We start from the raw sequence: 17,879 nt of genomic DNA, 5'->3' as shown, positions 1-17,879 counted from the left end.
TTGAATGCTAAAAGCACAGTAAGCTATGAACTGAAGTTCATTTACTTCACAAAAGGACATTTTGTCCCTGTTGGCTTGCTTCATACCAGAGCTGAATAGGAGATATGATTGACTTGGGATCTTTATTATGATGTCCTTCCCTGCTGGCAGGAACCCAAGAAGTTGTCATCTCCATGTATAATTTATGGTACAATATTTTACAATAAAAACCACTGATTTGTATAACCAGTTGCTCAAAGAGCTTGCAAGCGCACATGGGGGTGGCAATGGGAAGCACTCTATCTATGCAATTCCAAATCATGATCAAAGAAACAGAAGAGTGTTTTTATCATACATAATAAACTCTAAAAGCACATTTAGAAGACAAAAGGAGAAAATTATTTGACAACCTCTTTTAAATGTTAATAGCAGAGGTAAGGGGCACTGCAGGTGCCAAAAGGCAATTCACACAAATGGATTTCTCACCGATGTCCTGCTCAATGCTTCTTTTGTCATCACAGTGTGATATATGTTGGCTGATCTCTTCTCTGGGAACATAATGACGGGCATTAAATGGGCACATGACCAGCTTTTGCACAATGTCTGGATGGTTCTAGGAAGGCAGACACATATAATATAGTGTTAGCATAGGCACAGTTTCCTGGTTGAATGACTAATAATGTGGGACTTAAGCCATTGCTTTGCACTGGTTTCAGGGGGTTTTTTGTCGTTTTTTGTTGAAGAAGGTGCTGAGGAACTGTTGTTCAGCCTTTTAGTCATTTTGGGTTCCACAGGTGCCAATATTGTTCCCTTATGCCTTTGAACATCTACATTAAGCTGCTGGAAGAGATCATCTGGAGCTTTGAGACTGACTGTGCTGATGATACCCAGATCCCCTTCTCTCAACAACCTTTTAGAAATAATGAACTTAGGTTCAAATCAGAAAAAATGGTGGTGGTGCCGGTCAGTAGGAAAGCCAACCTTGTATCCAGTTGTGCTTCTGGAAATTTAGTTTCTGTGTTGCCAGAAGTATTTTTGCACCAGCTGAGCACTTTCTTGGGTGAGGCAGATCTGATAAAAGTGGTCCATGCCTTAGTTTTCCCTCGATTAGATAACTGTAAGAGCTTTAAACAGGTCTGCCCTTGAAAATTGTTCAGAAGCTGCAACTAGTGCAAAATAAGCAGTCAAACTGATGTTTAGTGTGGATTTGAGAAATCATATAACACTGGTCCTGCAAGATCCTCACTCACTTTCAATTTGCTGTAGTTGCACATTGACTGTGAAAATCCCTAACCAAGAAAGTTAGGTTGTCCCATCCCTTTTAAGCTTCCAGCAGGTAGCCAAACAGTATGTTCTGCATGACATTCAGTTTTTAAAACTGAATTGATGTTGATGGTTTTTAAGAGTTTTGTAAGAGCATTCTGTTTATTTGATTTTTTTTAAATGTCTGGATTGTTTTTGTTTTCCACCACTTCAAGAGCCCCGGGGGGTGGGGGGGTGGAAGTAGATACAGAAATACTTTATAAACAAACAAGTTATCCCTTACTAACCAGAATACAAGCCTTTTTCCAACTGCTTTATTTTGATCTGTGCATGCAAATATCCCAAATTATGTACATGTATTTTAACACAATCCTTATCTTAACCATGACAATTAGCCCCAAAACAAATATACAACACACAAAACAAGCTTTTTGAAACCAAGCATCAAAATCAGCTAGTAAACCAAGCATTTTTTCTCTCTAACAGAATGAAGTACCTGGGTAAATTCTACAAAGTTAAACACATGGCAAAGCTGAGGTGCATTATGCATGAGCAGAAGTGAAACAGTTTAAATACATTTTGTCAAATAATGTCCCATGTTATGCAGAAGGCTCATGGGTTATACTATACACCAAGGGTGGGAAATAGCTAATGTCCCCAAAATCATACACATCCCCAAAATCATTTGGCCTAGTCCCTGGTCTCCCACCCAAATACCAAGCAAGTACTGACTTAGATCTGGTGCTGTTAACAATCCTTGCAAAAATTGAATCTCAAATGAAGATTAATACAATTACAGAAAAGACCTCAAGAATTTATTTTTTCATCCTATTTTCTTTTTTTTCTCTTTCTTTTTTTCCTTTCTTTTTTTTTAATTCTCCACATGCCCCCACCTGGTTTTAAGGCTGGTCATGGGGGAAGTGGGACCAGAGGATTTATAATTCCTGACTATACTCTGCATTGATCCATGGGATCACTGACCATGATATGAGTGGATCCTATTTTCCAGGTTTGTTGTAGTTGCATGGTTGGTACAGGGATAAAAATGGACTGTTGAATTGGCAGCACTGCAAGAGATGGGAGGCAGATTGCTATTCTTGAACTACACCTATCCCTCTTTGCTCCCTCTCCTTCCCTGTTCCAGTGGAAAATAGGTTTCTAATTACTGTGCCTTTGTCTGAGGCATTTACACTTAAATTTGGGCTGTTTCTGCCCATGGAGATTTTAGCATAAATTCCTCAGAAGGGCATAATACAAGGATGGGGAACATCTGGCTATCAGGCTTCATAAGTGCCGCAAAATCATTTGGCCTGATCCAGCACCTGGGGGGGAATGCCTACCCCAGTCCACCCACTTAACCTGGCTCCCATTTCCCATCCAAACTGCCATGCTGACTCTTCTATGGGCCAACTGCCATTTACTATTCAGATCTCAGTCACTTCAGGTTCCTTTCCTCACATATGCATGTTCTGCTTCTTTCGCTTTTGTTTTTGTGGCTGAGCCGAATCCAGTAACTATGTGTGCATACAAACAGCTGCCTGTGCTTTTATTTGATTTTGAATATTTAATTTGACTATTTATAATATATTATTGTATATGTATATATTTATTTAGAAATAAGGAAAGAAGGATTGCCATACACACCATTAAAAGGCACTTGAAAATTGCCTCTGCATGGTTATATAGCTAGATAGGAGACAGCACAAGTGAGAGCATTTCAAGCACTTATAAATTACAGAACATGAAATATATATACCTATACAATGACTGCACTCAAGTGAGTTTTCTGAAAATGCAGCAAAACGGCCTACACTCTCCCTGAATCCCCTCAAAATTGTAGTGGCAGGGTAAAAAATTCCAGCCACTTGCAATGACCACTCCAACATATCAGTAGCAAAGCAAATGTAGAGATGCACAAGGCAAGACAGATGGTGTAGCAAGGCAGACTGTCATCCCAATCCATGTTCAAAAAGAAGGGGAAAGTGTGTTTTGCAAAAAGTCACATTTCACAAAAGGAGCACATATTAACTCACCCTGACACATACTAAACAGGCAACTAGATACACCATCCTATTCAACATCTAACACAAGCATTTACACATAACATTTTCATACCTTACCTTACGGCATTTAACAAGGTGGTAGGGAAACCTACATGCCCTAATCTGATGATTTTTGTCATATGGGCATTGCATTAGATTCTCAGGATCCAAATCATCAACTAGAAAGTAACACACACAAGGTGACATGTTTTAAAGTCCACAGGGTTCTTATCTTACCACAATTAAGATATGAAAACATGTAAACATTGGTAGTGAAGGGAATAAGAAAGAAAAAACTAATATTCCTTAGCATTCCTAGCCACGAAAATACTTTTATCTTAGGTGGCTAATTAAATCCACTCAAAAGATTGATATGACTAAGGCACTAAATAAAGAAAATGAAGTTAGCAGTGCAAGACAATGCTGCAGATGTTAATAAGCACATTTATGAAGTAAACAGAATGTTGGAGTGAAACTAAATCCCTGAAATTACTGTTAGATAGTCCAATTAAAGGAGTTATTCATGGAAATTGAAAAACTATCACAAATTTCCCTCAATTAACTTGGTCTTTTTAATACTTTTCCGCTAAGAGATGGTTACGGTGTGACAATCTTTTACCGAAAACCAAAAGAGCTTTGGGTGGAAAATGTCATGGGAAGAAGATTAGGTGCTGAACTGAAGGTCTTCTCTATCTAGCAGGCATCACTGAATTTTAGCAACAACAAAACCACATTTTTAAAAATTAAAACGGGTGGTGATGATGTTTTAAAGTCAAATTGCACTTTCTACAATTGACTACAGAATTTTGCTTTCGAACAAGCTATTTATTCCCCAAATACTTATTTTACAGAAAAGGCAAACTGTATGATAATTCTGCCATTAAATTTTAGAAGCAATTGGATAGTGGGAGTGACAAAGGGGAACAGAGACTTGCATACCTCTACATGTTCTTCACTCTGTAGTTTTCACCAATATAAATCACATTTGTGGTCAATATTGATAAGAAAGAAACATTGAGAAAAGTCATGACAAAACTTAAGAATGCTACCAGCATGCTTTACCTAGCAGAGGTCCTATAATTAATGTCTTCATAAATGTTATACAGTGTTCCCTCCCTATTTTGCGGTTCGCTTTTCGCTCCCTCACTGCTTCGCGGTTTTTTTCTGACCGGTGGCGCATGTGCAAAAGGTACCAGTTTCCCTTTTGTGCCTGCGCTCTCCCTCTCGTCAGTGTCCAGTCAGGCCACTCTGGATGCCGATGACAGGGAGGTGCATGTGCAAAAGGGAAACTGGCAGGCACTGGAGAGGAGGCCACCAAGAAAAAGTGCAGGAAGAAGGCTTGCAAAGGGGAGAAAGGACACCTAACTACTAATATAATGTATAAATATTAAAATAAATATAGCGCCCCTACTTTGTGGATTTTCACTTATTGCAGGTGGTCCTGGAACGTAATCCCCACAATAAGTGAGGGAACACTGTAATTACAATATCTATATGTAATGACATCTCCTCTATGAAATAAAGAATACATTCTCAGCAGTTCTCTGTTGGAATGCAATATACTGAACTGAAGCACAAGTTTAATTAAATATAACCTACTTCCTTTCAATTCTGAGTATTTTCCCTTGCCTGTTACACCAGGGACAGCTATTTTATTTTATTTTACCTTTTAAAAGTATGGCATTTACTCAAAGGTATCTGCATCCCTTTAGACAGCTTAAGAAGTCGATATAAGTTTTCTTAGACCAAGTGTACTTCATCAGATGCAGATACTTTGGATTTTTCCTCAGAAGTAGAAAGGATGCATCTGCACTGTAGAATTAATTCTGTTTTGACACATTAACTGCTTTGGCTCAATGCTATGGTATCCTGGGGTTTGTAGTTTGGTGAGACACCAGCACTCTTTGCTGTAGCTACAGTAGAGACTCACTTATCCAAGCCTCACTTATCCAAGCTTCTGGATTATCCAAGCCATTTTTGTAGTCAATGTTTTCAATATATCATGATATTTTGGTGCTAAATTCGTAAATACAGTAATTACAACATAGCATTACTGCGTATTGAACTACTTTTTCTGTCAAATTTGTGATATAACATGATGTTTTGGTGCTTAATTTATAAAATCATAACCTAATTTGATGTTTAATAGGCTTTTCCTTAATCCCTCATTATCCAAGATATTCGCTTATCCAAGCTTCTGCTGGCCCGTTTAGCTTGGATAAGTGAGACTCTACTGTATAGATCACACGAGATTCCATAGATTCCGATTCCAAAGTAACAGAGCTATGTCTTTGAAATTTGAAAACAACTTGGGAGCACAGGGTTAAATTTCACCACAATTCTCTTCTATAAGGACAATATTTCCTCCTGAAGTTCAGGTTTAACCTTGAGTATGGAAATTACTTCCAATATGTGTTAAATGTCCGATTATAATGGGATACAGACAAAGAGATATAAAGAACTATTATCCAAATGCGTCTATATCAGTGGTTCTCAACCTGTGGGTCCCCAGATGTTTTTGCCTTCAGCTCCCAGCAATCTTAACAGCTAGTAAACTGGCGAAAATTTCTGGATGTTGCAGGCCAAAAGAACTAGGGAGCCACAGGTTGAGAACCACTGATTTATATTGTCCACTTACTTTACATATGCTTCCAGCTTACACAGATCTCCACCAACTGTCTAACCTTGGAGGCACAGCTGATTCTCAAGTTGCTCCCGACAGGAGAAAAAAAGCTGATTCTTGAGACACAGCTGTTCATCACAGAACATATCCTTAGGTACTGGGGAGAAACTGTAGCCTTTCAGATGTTTCTGGACTACTGTTCCCATAATCCCACATCACTGACTATATCGGGCAGAGTTGGTGAATACTGGAGGGGGGAACTGGAAGACCATAGTCCAGGTATTCTCAAACGGTAGCCCTCCAGCTGTTTGGGCCTCCAACTGCCAGAATTCCTGACCATTGAAAAACCTGCTAAGACTTATGGGATTTGGAGGCCCAAACAACTGGAGGGCTGCAGTTTGAGGGTACCTGCCATAGTCGCTCACATATGTTTTAAGACTGAACACCTATTAGATTTAGCCAGCAACAGTCCAGTAAACACCTGGGGAGCCACACTGTGTCCATCCCTGACTTAGTTATAGCCTATTATTCTATTGAGGACAGGACAATGTATTCAGGAGAGCCACCTATTACCTTCAAATGTGCTTTTCTTCAATAGAAGAAATGATGCCTGTTATCAAGTGCCTCAAGACTACAAAATCCGAAATACCTCTTGAAAGAGCTTAAGGAGTGTCTGTCTTTATTTTGTAAAAATCCCAATATGCCTTTGGCTTATGTAAATATTCTTCGGGGACAATATACAATCTAATTGCAGGCATTTTATGCAGATGAAAATTTAATTCTATTTGCTGGACTTGTTTCTTTGAGGTCCAGCAAATGGAATGAGATTTTCAGCTCCAGAAATTTCTGAAATGAGGTATCGTGCCTGAAGTCACTGAAATATTTACATAGAACGAGACACATTAAAAACAGCTATGTACTGAGCATCTGTAGATGTATCTCCTTTTCTTCCTATAGATTCCATTGAATGCTTTGGAGTATTTACCTTTCTACCTTAAGACTAACTCCTTTTTTGTTTTTGGATAAAGAAACAACATTGCTAGTCCATGCTATTTATAGCCACTTCCTTTCTCTGAGCACTGCTACCAGACAATTTACCCTAAGTATGAGCGAGTTGCCATGTGTAAACCGCCCAGAGTCCCCTTCAGGGTGGAGAAGGGCGGGGTATAAATGGGGTACATAAATAATATATGTCACCCTATTCTCAAACCTTTATTGTTGCAATAGCTTAACATTTAATTACAACTCTTCATTTTCCTTTCTACACTCCTGCTACCCACCTCTCCCCAGTTCATGCCTTCCTGTTGATGCTTTCATTTAAATGGCTGCTGTTCTGAAGGAAAATAGGCACCTTAATATATTTCATTTACTTTACTTTGGCTCAGATTAGCATTCATTTACCCTGTAAACACAAGAACTATTTCTCTCTAATTTTTATCAGGTTTCTTTCAATTGAAAAGAGAAAGAGCAACTAAAAACTGATGAAGTACCATAGTTGTCTTCTGTTTTCATCGTTTGGAAATGGATGGAATTTTGTTGAAAGTTATGAAGACCATGCTGTTGTGACTGATGTGCCTCTATGAAGTATCTGCCCTAAAGTGTAGAAAAAAGATAATTAACACTGTTCCAGTTAATAAGAAAGTAGTCCCACAGCTATAACACAAAACATATTAAGTACATAAAGAAAAGCTACTGATATTTAATTCCCCTCAAACTCTAAGAAGTGAACCAGAAGTACTGGGTCTCTTGGCTATTATGAGAAAAACAGATGTGTTTTGTTCAGTCTCACACAAAATCAACACAATTTCCACCACAATAACATGTTTTTTTTAAAAAACTAAATTAAATTTTTATTAAAATTTACGTGATAAATACATACAGTACACATAGCACACATGACATCAACACTACAACATGTAAGACATCCCTTTTGCCCACATCCTAAACAAAGTTAACCCTTACCAAACATACCCGTGCACCCCACACCTTGACTTCCATTCCTAGTCACTGTGATGCCTACAACATTACTTATTTACCCTTTTATCTTGTTTGTTCATAAATTCATATTGGGACTACAGTAGAGTCTCACTTATCCAACATAAATGGGCCAGCAGAACATTGGATAAGTGAAAATGTTGGATAACAAAGAGGGATTAAGGAAAAGCCTATTAAACATCAAATTACATTATGATTTTACAAATTAAGCACCAAAACATCATGTTTTACAACAAGTCTGCCGTTTGTTTGGGAGTGTGGCTGCACTTGTGTTGTCGTTGGGTGTGTTGGCCCACTGAACATTGCTGCCTAGAGAAACAGCTGTGGATCCGGGTGGGAGGCAGACTGCATTGAATACAAAACGTTGGATAAGCGAAGGTTGAATAAGCGAGACTCTGTATTTATCATTCACTTCTTTGACTGCCTTTCCAGATATGCCATTGCCACAATAAAAATGTTATATTGCCCCTTTTTTCCCTCTTTTATATTAGTTTGGTTAGCATGGTTTTAAAAAATTAAACAAAACCATGAGCTGATTGTTATGCCTATATCTCTCACACACACTACATATATCATCCCTATATCAGGAGAAAGGTGAGATAAAAATACAGCAAATAAATATTTGGCTTACCCTAATATGAAAATTTCAAAATATATTAATGCATGGACTAGTCAGAATGATGCAAATGTTTACTGTGACACACTGAGGGCCATGATTCAAATCCCCATCTATCCATGGAAACCCACTTAGGCAAGTTGGACTCAGAGAAAGGCAAAGAAAATCCCATAATATGCTCACCTTAAAGTTTTAGTAAGTCAGAATTGATGGCACACAACAACGAATCCACAGGTTTCAAAATATACAACTAGTGACTAGACTTCTATTGTCTATTGGGTGCTAATTTGCTGTGCTGATTTGTCCACTATGAAAAGTATTTGAATTCATTTTAAACTATCTCAATGGACTTAAAAGAGTGTAACAAATGAGTTGGGGGAGGCAGGCTGTTCTTTAGATAAACATTTCTCAGCAGCATAGGAGGGCTTGAACAGGCTTTGCCCCTCTCTAAAGCACCAAGACTGACTTGAAGACAGTTATATTAATATCAACAATACAAAACTTTAGAATGGTTGCAAGTATCCATGGCTTCACTCACAACGTATTACACATATGATAGATACCAAAGCAGAAATGTCTAAGACAGGAAAATATAAGAACTTCTAATTCTAATTCCAAGCAGTTTGTTTGCCATAGACTGGTAGACATTTTTCCATGAAGAGCTCTACTGGACCAATGAGGGTCACATTTCTTTCTTTCTTTCGTATCAAAACCAAGTTTCCCAAATTCAAATTGTTCTTGTAGACAATACAAGTCTTAAGGAGACAAACATTTACCACTATACCTGTACCGGATCTAAATAAATAAACAAAAAACCTTTGGAGATTGAGAAAACACTTGGCAAAGATCTACTGCAAAATTTTTCAAGTCCACAAATAAGAAGTGAGATTGTATGAAGTACAGTCCTCTTCAGAAATGATTCACAGGAAAACTAAAAATGGAATAGAGAACGAAGTTGTCCAGATCATGCTCAGCCCTGCATACTACTATTGATTAAACCATAATATAACTATTTTTAAAAAGTATACAGGGTACCTTGTTGCTGTTCATATTTGGGTTCTTTTTGGTTCACTCTTTTTCTTCTAAATTAAAATACTCTCCTGCTTTAAAGTAAAATCAGGTTCATTCAGGAACAAATATGAGAAGAAACTGTATAAAAACAAAAGTAACCAAATTAATTTTTGGCATAAACAATTTATTTCTCTACTAACTATATGATATGTCTGACTTCATATTCCTACAGTGACATATGGGAAGAATTTGCAACTTCAGTCAACCACTAGTTACTTGCATGATTATCTTGTCTTGGAGAGGAACTGAGAAAAAAGGTGTTTTGGGATAAGCATTTGTAGCATCTAATGGTGGAATGGAATTCACAGAAACTACATGAGAAATATATTTTTCTCATTCTTAAAGATGCTAAAGGATATCTTTAACTTTTTTTTTACTGAATCAGATCAGTCATGACTAAGTCTTTGAATACTACTCCTCCGCTTAATTTATTTCTGCTTCCTTCAACATTTGTATGTTTGAAATATAAGGGAAGACAGATCTGAATGTTTAAAACATAACCAGTTCTGCCCTTTCTGGCATATACATGGGCAAGTGAAAGGAATATATGAATTTTTAGAAATGGATTCCATCCAAACAACTGTCCATTATTCTCTTTATAATATTCCAAGGAGGCACATAATAAATTGAATATATTCTTCAGAATGTTTGTATATATAGATACAAATATTTGTTATATTGTAGATTTTAAATTGTATATTTTCCTTAGAGGCAGTATAGATGATGTAATGAACAATTACTGACCTTACAAACCACATAATACTTACCTTGCTGTGAAAAGATTTATAAATGTACAGATAAACAAAATATTTGTATATTTTAAATTGTATTCTCCTCCTTATAGGAGGTATAAAAGTTGTACTAGAAAATTACTGGCCATACAAATTGTATAATGATACTTATATTCCTAGGAGAAATCCATAAATACATAAAGAAAATATTTGCATGTTGTAGATTGTAAATTGGATCTTTTCATTAATGTTGTAAACTGCTTTCGGTATTGATCAAAAGTTGGATCAGAATGTTGGATAAGCAAAAATGTTGGATAAGAAGGAGGGATTAAAGAAAAAATGTCAAATTACGTTATGATTGTACAAATTAAACACCAAAACATCATATTTTATAACAAGTCTGGCACTTGTTTGGGAGCGTGGCTGCACTTGTGTTGTTGCTGGGCGTGTTGTCCTGTTGCACGTTGCTGCCCAGAGAAACAGCTGCAGATGCAAGAGGCAGATTGCGCTGAATACAGAAGGTTGGATAAGCAAGACTTCACTCTGTGTGTGTGTGTGTATAAGGTAAAGGTAAAGGTTTCCTCTGACATTAAGTCCAGTCATGTCTGATTCTGGGGGTTGGTGCTCATCTCCATTTCTAAGCCCAAGAGCTGGCGTTGTCCGTAGATACCTCCAAGGTCATGTGGCCGGCATGACTGCATGGAGAGCTGTTACCTTCCTGCCGGAGCGGTACCTATTGATCTACTCACATTGGCATGTTTTTGAACTGCTAGGTTGGCAGAAGCTGGAGCTAACAGCGGCCGCTCCCGCCGCTCCCGGGGTTTGAACCTGGGACCTTTCGGTCTCCAGCTCAGTGCTTTAACATAGTGTTTCGGTCTCCAGCTCAGTGCTTTTAAAGATACACTTTAAAATATATCTGATTCGGCTTAGATACGTACAACCCCAACTTATAAACAAACCTACAGGGCCTAAGTTGGGAACTGTTTGCATATAAAACAAAGACCGGCAGGAATACAAATATGAGGATGCCTGCCATAGATGTGGGCGAAACGTCAGGAGAGAATACTTCTAGAATATGGCCATACAGCCCGGAAAACATACAACAACCCAATGTAGGTTAACATTCACAAATACAGTAGAGTCTCACTAATCCAAGCCCCGCTTATCCAAGCCTCTGGATAATCCAAGCCATTTCTGTAGTCATGTTTTCAATATATCATGATATTTTGGTGCTAAATTCACAAATACAGTAATTACAACATAACATTACTGTGTATTGAACTACTTTTTCTGTCAAATTTGTTGTATAACATGATGTTTTGGTGCCTAATTTGTAAAATCATAACCTAATTTGATGTTTAATAGGCTTTTCCTTAATCCCTCCTTATTATCCAAGATATTCGCTTATCCAAGCTTCTGCCGGCCTGTTTAGCTTGGATAAGTGAGACTCTACTGTACTACATTCTATTTGAAGGTTCTGATCCCAATTTCTGGAAATACCAGATGCATGCAGTATTGGCATCATATCATGGCAGAACCGGCTGTTTGGAATTGTGGGAGCTGAAAGTCCAAAACACCTGGAGGGCCGAAGTTTGCCCATGCCTGGACTAGATGCACCTTGTGGTCTCTTCCGACCCTTAATGGTTCTGTATCAAGGCATGGTCAAACTCGGGCCCTCCAGGTGTTTTGGACTTCCAACTCCCACCATTCCTAACAGCCTCAGGCCCTTTCCTTTTCCTGGGGCCTGAGGCTGTTAGGAATGGCGGGAGTTGGAAGTCCAAAACACCTGGAGGGCCCGAGCTTGCCCATGCCTGCTCTATATACTTGTAGAGAGAATGAATTGTAAGGCTGTATCTTGGACCAGCCACACATATGGTTCTTGTAATCTAAGCTAGGTAACTACAGAGGTGGGGGACGAGTTATATTGTACGACAGGAGGAAATGCACAGCGGCCCAAGCTAACGTCTCCTTGGTGGCTTTTAAGAAGTTAAAAGCACATGGCGAAAACGCAGAACGGGAAGGGCCTTATGCAGGCATAGGCCTCCAAAAACGCGGTTGCCATGGTAATCCGCCACCCTCCCCTCCCTCTCCCCGAGGCCTACAAACCGGCAGGCGCCAAAAGCTAGGAAGCTCCTTCCTCTCCCTCTTCCTCCACAGAAATGACCACGACGCCCTCGCCTACTCGGCGTGTTTTTATACACCAGGAGGAGGAGCCTTCATTGCCTGTCCTCCCCACCCTTTTTTTTCCTCAGGCCCTTCCTAGTGGCCCAGGTTTCCTTCCCTTCTTTGCACCGAGAGCCTTCTGAGGAAAGGAAAGATTAGGGTTGCATCTCTGCACTGTGGAAGGAAGGCAAGGCTCAATGCTATGGGCTCTTGGGATGTGTAGTTTTGCAGTTGAGGCGCCAGCCCTCTGTGGCAGAGAAGGCGAAAGGATTTGTACAACTGCAACTGCCACCAATCCACAGCATTGAAGTGGTGTCCAAGTGGATTCATCCTGCAGTCAGCCTTCCATACCATGGATTCACTTGCACATCTTTTTAAAATGTTCAAATTGACCTTGGATGCTAGGAGTTATAGTTAACCTCCATCCAGAGACAATAGGAAGCCAACTGTGATGGATCTGGACTGAACCTGGCACACAGACTCAGCACGGCCAATTTTGAATACTGGTGGTTTTATTTGGAGGGGGCAGATTCCCCCACGATGTTGGAAGTTGTAGTTCACCTGCACACAGAGAGCAATATGAACCCAACTATGATGTATCTGGACTGAACCCGGCAAGTAGACCCGGTATGGCCAACTTTTAATACTGGCTGGGGTTTTCTGGAGGGCGGATTGACCCACAGTGTTGGGAGTTGTAGTACACCCATCATCAAAAAACACTGTTTTTTGACTGATTTTAAAAACTAATAACTTAAACTGCCACGAAACAAACTTGGCACACAGACCCAGCATGGCCAACTTTGGATACTGGTGGGGGGTTTTTGGAGGGGGGAATTGACCCATAACGTTGGGAGTTGAAGTTCATCCAACATCAAAGAGCACTGTGAACCCCGCCAATGATGGATCTGGACCAAACTTGGCACACAGACCCAGCATGGCCAACTTTAAATACTGATGGAGTTTGGGGGAAATTGAACCACAATGTTGGGAGTTGTAGTTCACCCGTCATCAAAAAGCAGTGTGAACCCCACCAATGATGGATCTGGACCAAACTTGGCACACACACACACCCAGCATGGCCAACTGGTGAGGTTTTACTTGGAGGGGGGGGGGGGGGAGATGACCTGTGATGTTGGGAGTTGTAGTTCACCCACACCATTATGCATTTTCTAATCGGCACATTCATACAGAAAACAATGATTGTTTCTTATAAATAGCATTACAGAAGACCTAACTCGGGCATCACCAGGTACCTAAACTAGAATATATGGAAACAGAGCTTCTGCTCAATTCCCATTGTTGTATTTATTGTACTGAATCATGTTTAAATTTGTTATTTAAAACACATGATGTATATATGCCATTTTATACAATGGGCCTTGAGTGTCCATGAATTTTGAGAGATCCAAAAATCAAACCCCAGTAGTTGGACCCACTGTATTTGAGACCCCTCCCCATATTTGTGGAATAATGTCCAGGGTAGGAGAAAGAACTCTTGTTTGTTGGAGGCAAGTGTGAATGTTGCAATTGGCCACCTTGATTAGCATTGAAAAGCCTTGCAGCTTCAAAGCCCGGCTGCTTCCTACCTGGGCGGAATCCTTTGTTACATTCCACAGATATGAAAAACCCACTTGCCTAGTTTCCAACAGACCTCACAACCTCTGAGAATGCCTGCCATAGATGTGGGTGAAATGTCAGGAGAGAACGCTTCTGGAACATGGCCATACAGCCCGGAAAACTCACAATAACTCAGTGATTCCGGTCATGAAAGCCTTCGATAACACATTGTGGTTAATACTCATTCTAAGAGGAATCCTAAGGCTTTTCTTTTCAAGATTAGTTCAGAGGGGATTGAACTTTGCCTTTCACTGAACTAACACAGCTTGGCACGATATTAAGTGCCTTGGCTCTAGCTATGCAATCATGGAAGTTGTGTTTTTACCAGGGCTTTAGCTGTCTCTGCCAAAGAGGACTGGTGCCTCACCAAACTGCAACTCCCAGTATCCCATAGCATTGAGCCACGGTAGTTCAAGTGGTGTCAAACGCTGTTAATTCTGCAGTGTAGATACACAGAGTAACTTGTTTGTTAAAGCATATGAATCCTTTCCATAATAGAGAAACGAGCTCTTTGGATCCATATCATGATAGCAAACATTAAGGCACAGTGGCTTAATCCCATCTTCCTTTGTAACTAGTAACTTTTCTTGCGGACTGAAGTATCTTACCATGGACCTTTAATACCAGAGTAGTATACTTCTCTGGATCCAAAGAGTTGTTATGTTTGCATTTGGACTGAATGCCAACGAATAGTTTCAGTCTTCTGACCTGCACCTTTGCTTTAAATTCGCTGGGCTGCAGATATGCAAAATTGTTGAACTGCTCTCCTGTTAGTTAACTCTGTGGCCATTCTGTACATTTTGTAAAGCATGCTGGGCACCTATTTGTATCAAGCATGTGAAAAGGCCTGAGCCATTTTCAATTTTTGAAGCCATAATAATCGCAGTAAAATGGCTTGTATTGGAGTTCAGTGACCCGTAAATATCATTAACCCAGTTCTGGAAAAAGATAGAATTTTCAATCAAAAGAAATAATAGAGCCGTCCAAGAAAATAGTCCCAAGTCAGTCTTCATTTATTTTATTTTGCTGTATGGAGGAGGCTGATGCTGTCCAAACAATCTATTCTGCTTGATCCTTTAAAAGCCAGGCAATTGTAGGTAAAATACAGAGTACACCATCCTATTCCCATTGTCTTTGCTCTCTTTTTTAGGGAGCTTTTTCCCTTTTGCTTCTTCACAGTAAAATAGTGATATTCAGTCATTTAACACCTAAGTTTATTTCTTAAAGTTATCACTTTTTAAAAGTCCATAGCATTTTTTTTCATGTCAGGAGCAACTTGAGAAACTGCAAGTCGCTTCTGATGTGAGAGAATTGGCCGTCTGCAAGGACGTTGACCAGGGGATGCCCAAATGTTTTTACCATCCTTGTGAAAGGCTTCTCTCATGTCCCCGCATGGAGCTGGAGCTGAAAGAGGGAGCTCATCCGCGCTCTCCCCGGGTGGGATTCGAACCTGGCAGCCTTCAGGTCAGCAATCCAACCTTCAATTTACAAGGCTTTAACCCACTATGCCACCGGGGGCTCCTTAGTCCATAGCATAAGAAACAAGATAGTAAATGTGCTGTATTGCACAAGTTTTTTCATGTCAGGAGTGACCTGAGAAACTGCAAGTCACTTCTGGTGTGAGACGTTGCCCCGGGGACAATTGGATGTTTTTGATGTTTTTACCATCCTTGTGGGAGGCTTCTCTCATGTCCCCACATGCAGCTGGACAAGTGCAAGATAGTGAGAGATCTGTATTGGGAGAGGTGTTATATTCAGCCTTTCTCAAGACTAAAAATTATTGCTCAGGGTCCTTCCACGTGGCCATATAACCCAGAATATCAAGGTAGAAAATCCCACAATATCTGCTTTGAACTGGGCTATCTAAGTCAACACTGCCAAATATTCCAGTTCAAAGCAGATAATGTGGGATTTTTTCCAGCTGTGTGGAAGGGGCCTCAGTTTCAGAAAGAAATGGATTCAGGTGGGATACAGGGAAAGTTTTGACCTCACCTAAAATCAATTGTAGGAGTGCACCATTACTTCTGTATATTCGTAGAATGATGCAAAGTTTTGGTGTGAATAAGTCATTGAACATCAAACACAATGCCTTTCAGTTGAATAAATTCAATAATAAGTTATCAAACGATGCAGAAAAATGTTTCTCAAGTTATCTGGTGGCTTGTAGTTATCTCCCTAGGATGGTTCCATATTTCTGTCCATTGACAACTGTTTTCACTATTCTTTCTGGAAAATCACCTGGGACTGGCAGCTAATGGCTGAGGGTTTTTGTTATCAAATAGTACTTTGAGAAGAACTGATGTAAAATATACTTGTGCTAATATTCGGAGCATCTATTACTTTTCTTGGTTTTGGGTTAGGTGCTTTAGGCATTTACATTGTAAAAGCAAAATTCAAATATTCTAAATAATAAATAGCAGAGCTATGCGTTTAGCTCTTGTTTAAGGATTTTTATGGGAGAACAGTCAAGAAATTAATTATTCATTGGCTTATACCAGAGAGACATGATTGCTGTGAGGTAGTACATACATAATTTCTATATGAAAGGATTAATTTGAAACTAAATTCGATGTGTACATCTGTCTCATATTCCTCATCCCCAGAACAGTAGGTGGAATAATAATAATAATGATGATGATAATAATAATAATAATAATAATAATAATAATAATAGTTACCATCTCTCTTAATAAATGGCTTTCTGTAATACAATAAATCACGAATCTCAACCTTTGGTTCTCGGATGTTTTGGATTCCATCTTCCACAGGTACCAGCTACTGGTAGTATGGCCAGTGCACAAGAATTCTGAGAGCTGTAGTCCAAAGCAACCAGGGCCCCTTCCACACAGCTATATAACCCAGAATATCAAGGCAGATAATCCACCATATCTGCTTTGAACTGTGTTATCTGAGTCCACACTGCCATATAATCCAGTTCAATTTGGATTTTATACAGCTGTGTGGAAGAGGCCTCAATGACCAAAGATCGGAAAACAATGATCTACATATGCAGCAGAACAAAATAGTTCTATTCTGTATTGACAATGTGAGCTGCACTTTTCTCATTACATTTCCCAGTGCTTTATACTAAAACAGGGGAGTTGTGTTCTACTTTCTCCCAAGCTAGTGTTCAGTTTGCAATTCAATGGATTTTAGTTTTTCATAACATGGAGAGCGATTCAAATCTATCTTCCCCCACCTGCTTCTGTAACCTTTAGCCTGGTGCAATTCAAGACCTGAGTTATATAAAATAATGTACAAGAAATTATGCTCAGTTATTCAAGCCTAAATCATTGTTTGATTGTTTGTTGGGAATTATCACCATTCCCTTCATGCATACAACAATAGTTTTCATAAAGAATTAATAAATATAAAAATAAAACTAACTGAAAATATTCAAGTCAACATTATCATTTGCAATTTGCCTGAGGCGAATGGCACCAGCCTCTGGGAAACTGCACTTCAGTAGCATCTAGGGATTATTGGAATGAACATTACTCTTTGGCTTGTTTGCTGTAAAGATTGTGCATTTTTTCATTATAAAATAGCATTGAGTGTGCATAGAGCAATTTTTCCTCATGGTGTCCATATGTGGCAATGCTTGGTGTCATTTGGAGACTGGCACCACACTGAGAGGCAAGTACCTTTGCCCCTACATCTTTTCTTCCTATTGTCTCCAGCTCATACCTTGCTTAAAAGGTCTCTGTGCTGAACAACTGATTAACTACATTCAATATACATTCTACCTTGTTGCCTCAGAAGATTTATAGGTATAGCAC

General features: G+C 39.3%; 1 protein-coding gene across 1 annotated transcript in view; it reads right to left on the bottom strand.

Moving 5' to 3' along the window:
* LOC100555484 (gametocyte-specific factor 1) overlaps positions 1–12,597 on the bottom strand; it is a 38,098-nt gene extending 25,501 nt beyond the window's left edge. The window contains exons 1-5 of the mRNA XM_003224466.3: positions 12,427–12,597; positions 9,554–9,667; positions 7,398–7,500; positions 3,363–3,463; positions 466–592 (exon numbers count right to left, since the gene is read on the bottom strand). Of these exons, the coding sequence (XP_003224514.1) occupies positions 466–592; positions 3,363–3,463; positions 7,398–7,500; positions 9,554–9,568 (346 nt within the window). The 5' untranslated portion in view covers positions 9,569–9,667; positions 12,427–12,597. The remainder of the gene's footprint in view (positions 1–465; positions 593–3,362; positions 3,464–7,397; positions 7,501–9,553; positions 9,668–12,426) is intronic.
* Between the last annotated feature and the right edge of the window lie 5,282 nt (positions 12,598–17,879).

This window comes from Anolis carolinensis, chromosome 2, assembly GCF_035594765.1.
Source record: "Anolis carolinensis isolate JA03-04 chromosome 2, rAnoCar3.1.pri, whole genome shotgun sequence".
Taxonomy (NCBI): domain Eukaryota; kingdom Metazoa; phylum Chordata; class Lepidosauria; order Squamata; family Dactyloidae; genus Anolis; species Anolis carolinensis.
The sequence above is the reverse complement of the archived record's forward strand: the minus strand, read 5'-3'. Positions and strand labels throughout refer to the sequence as shown.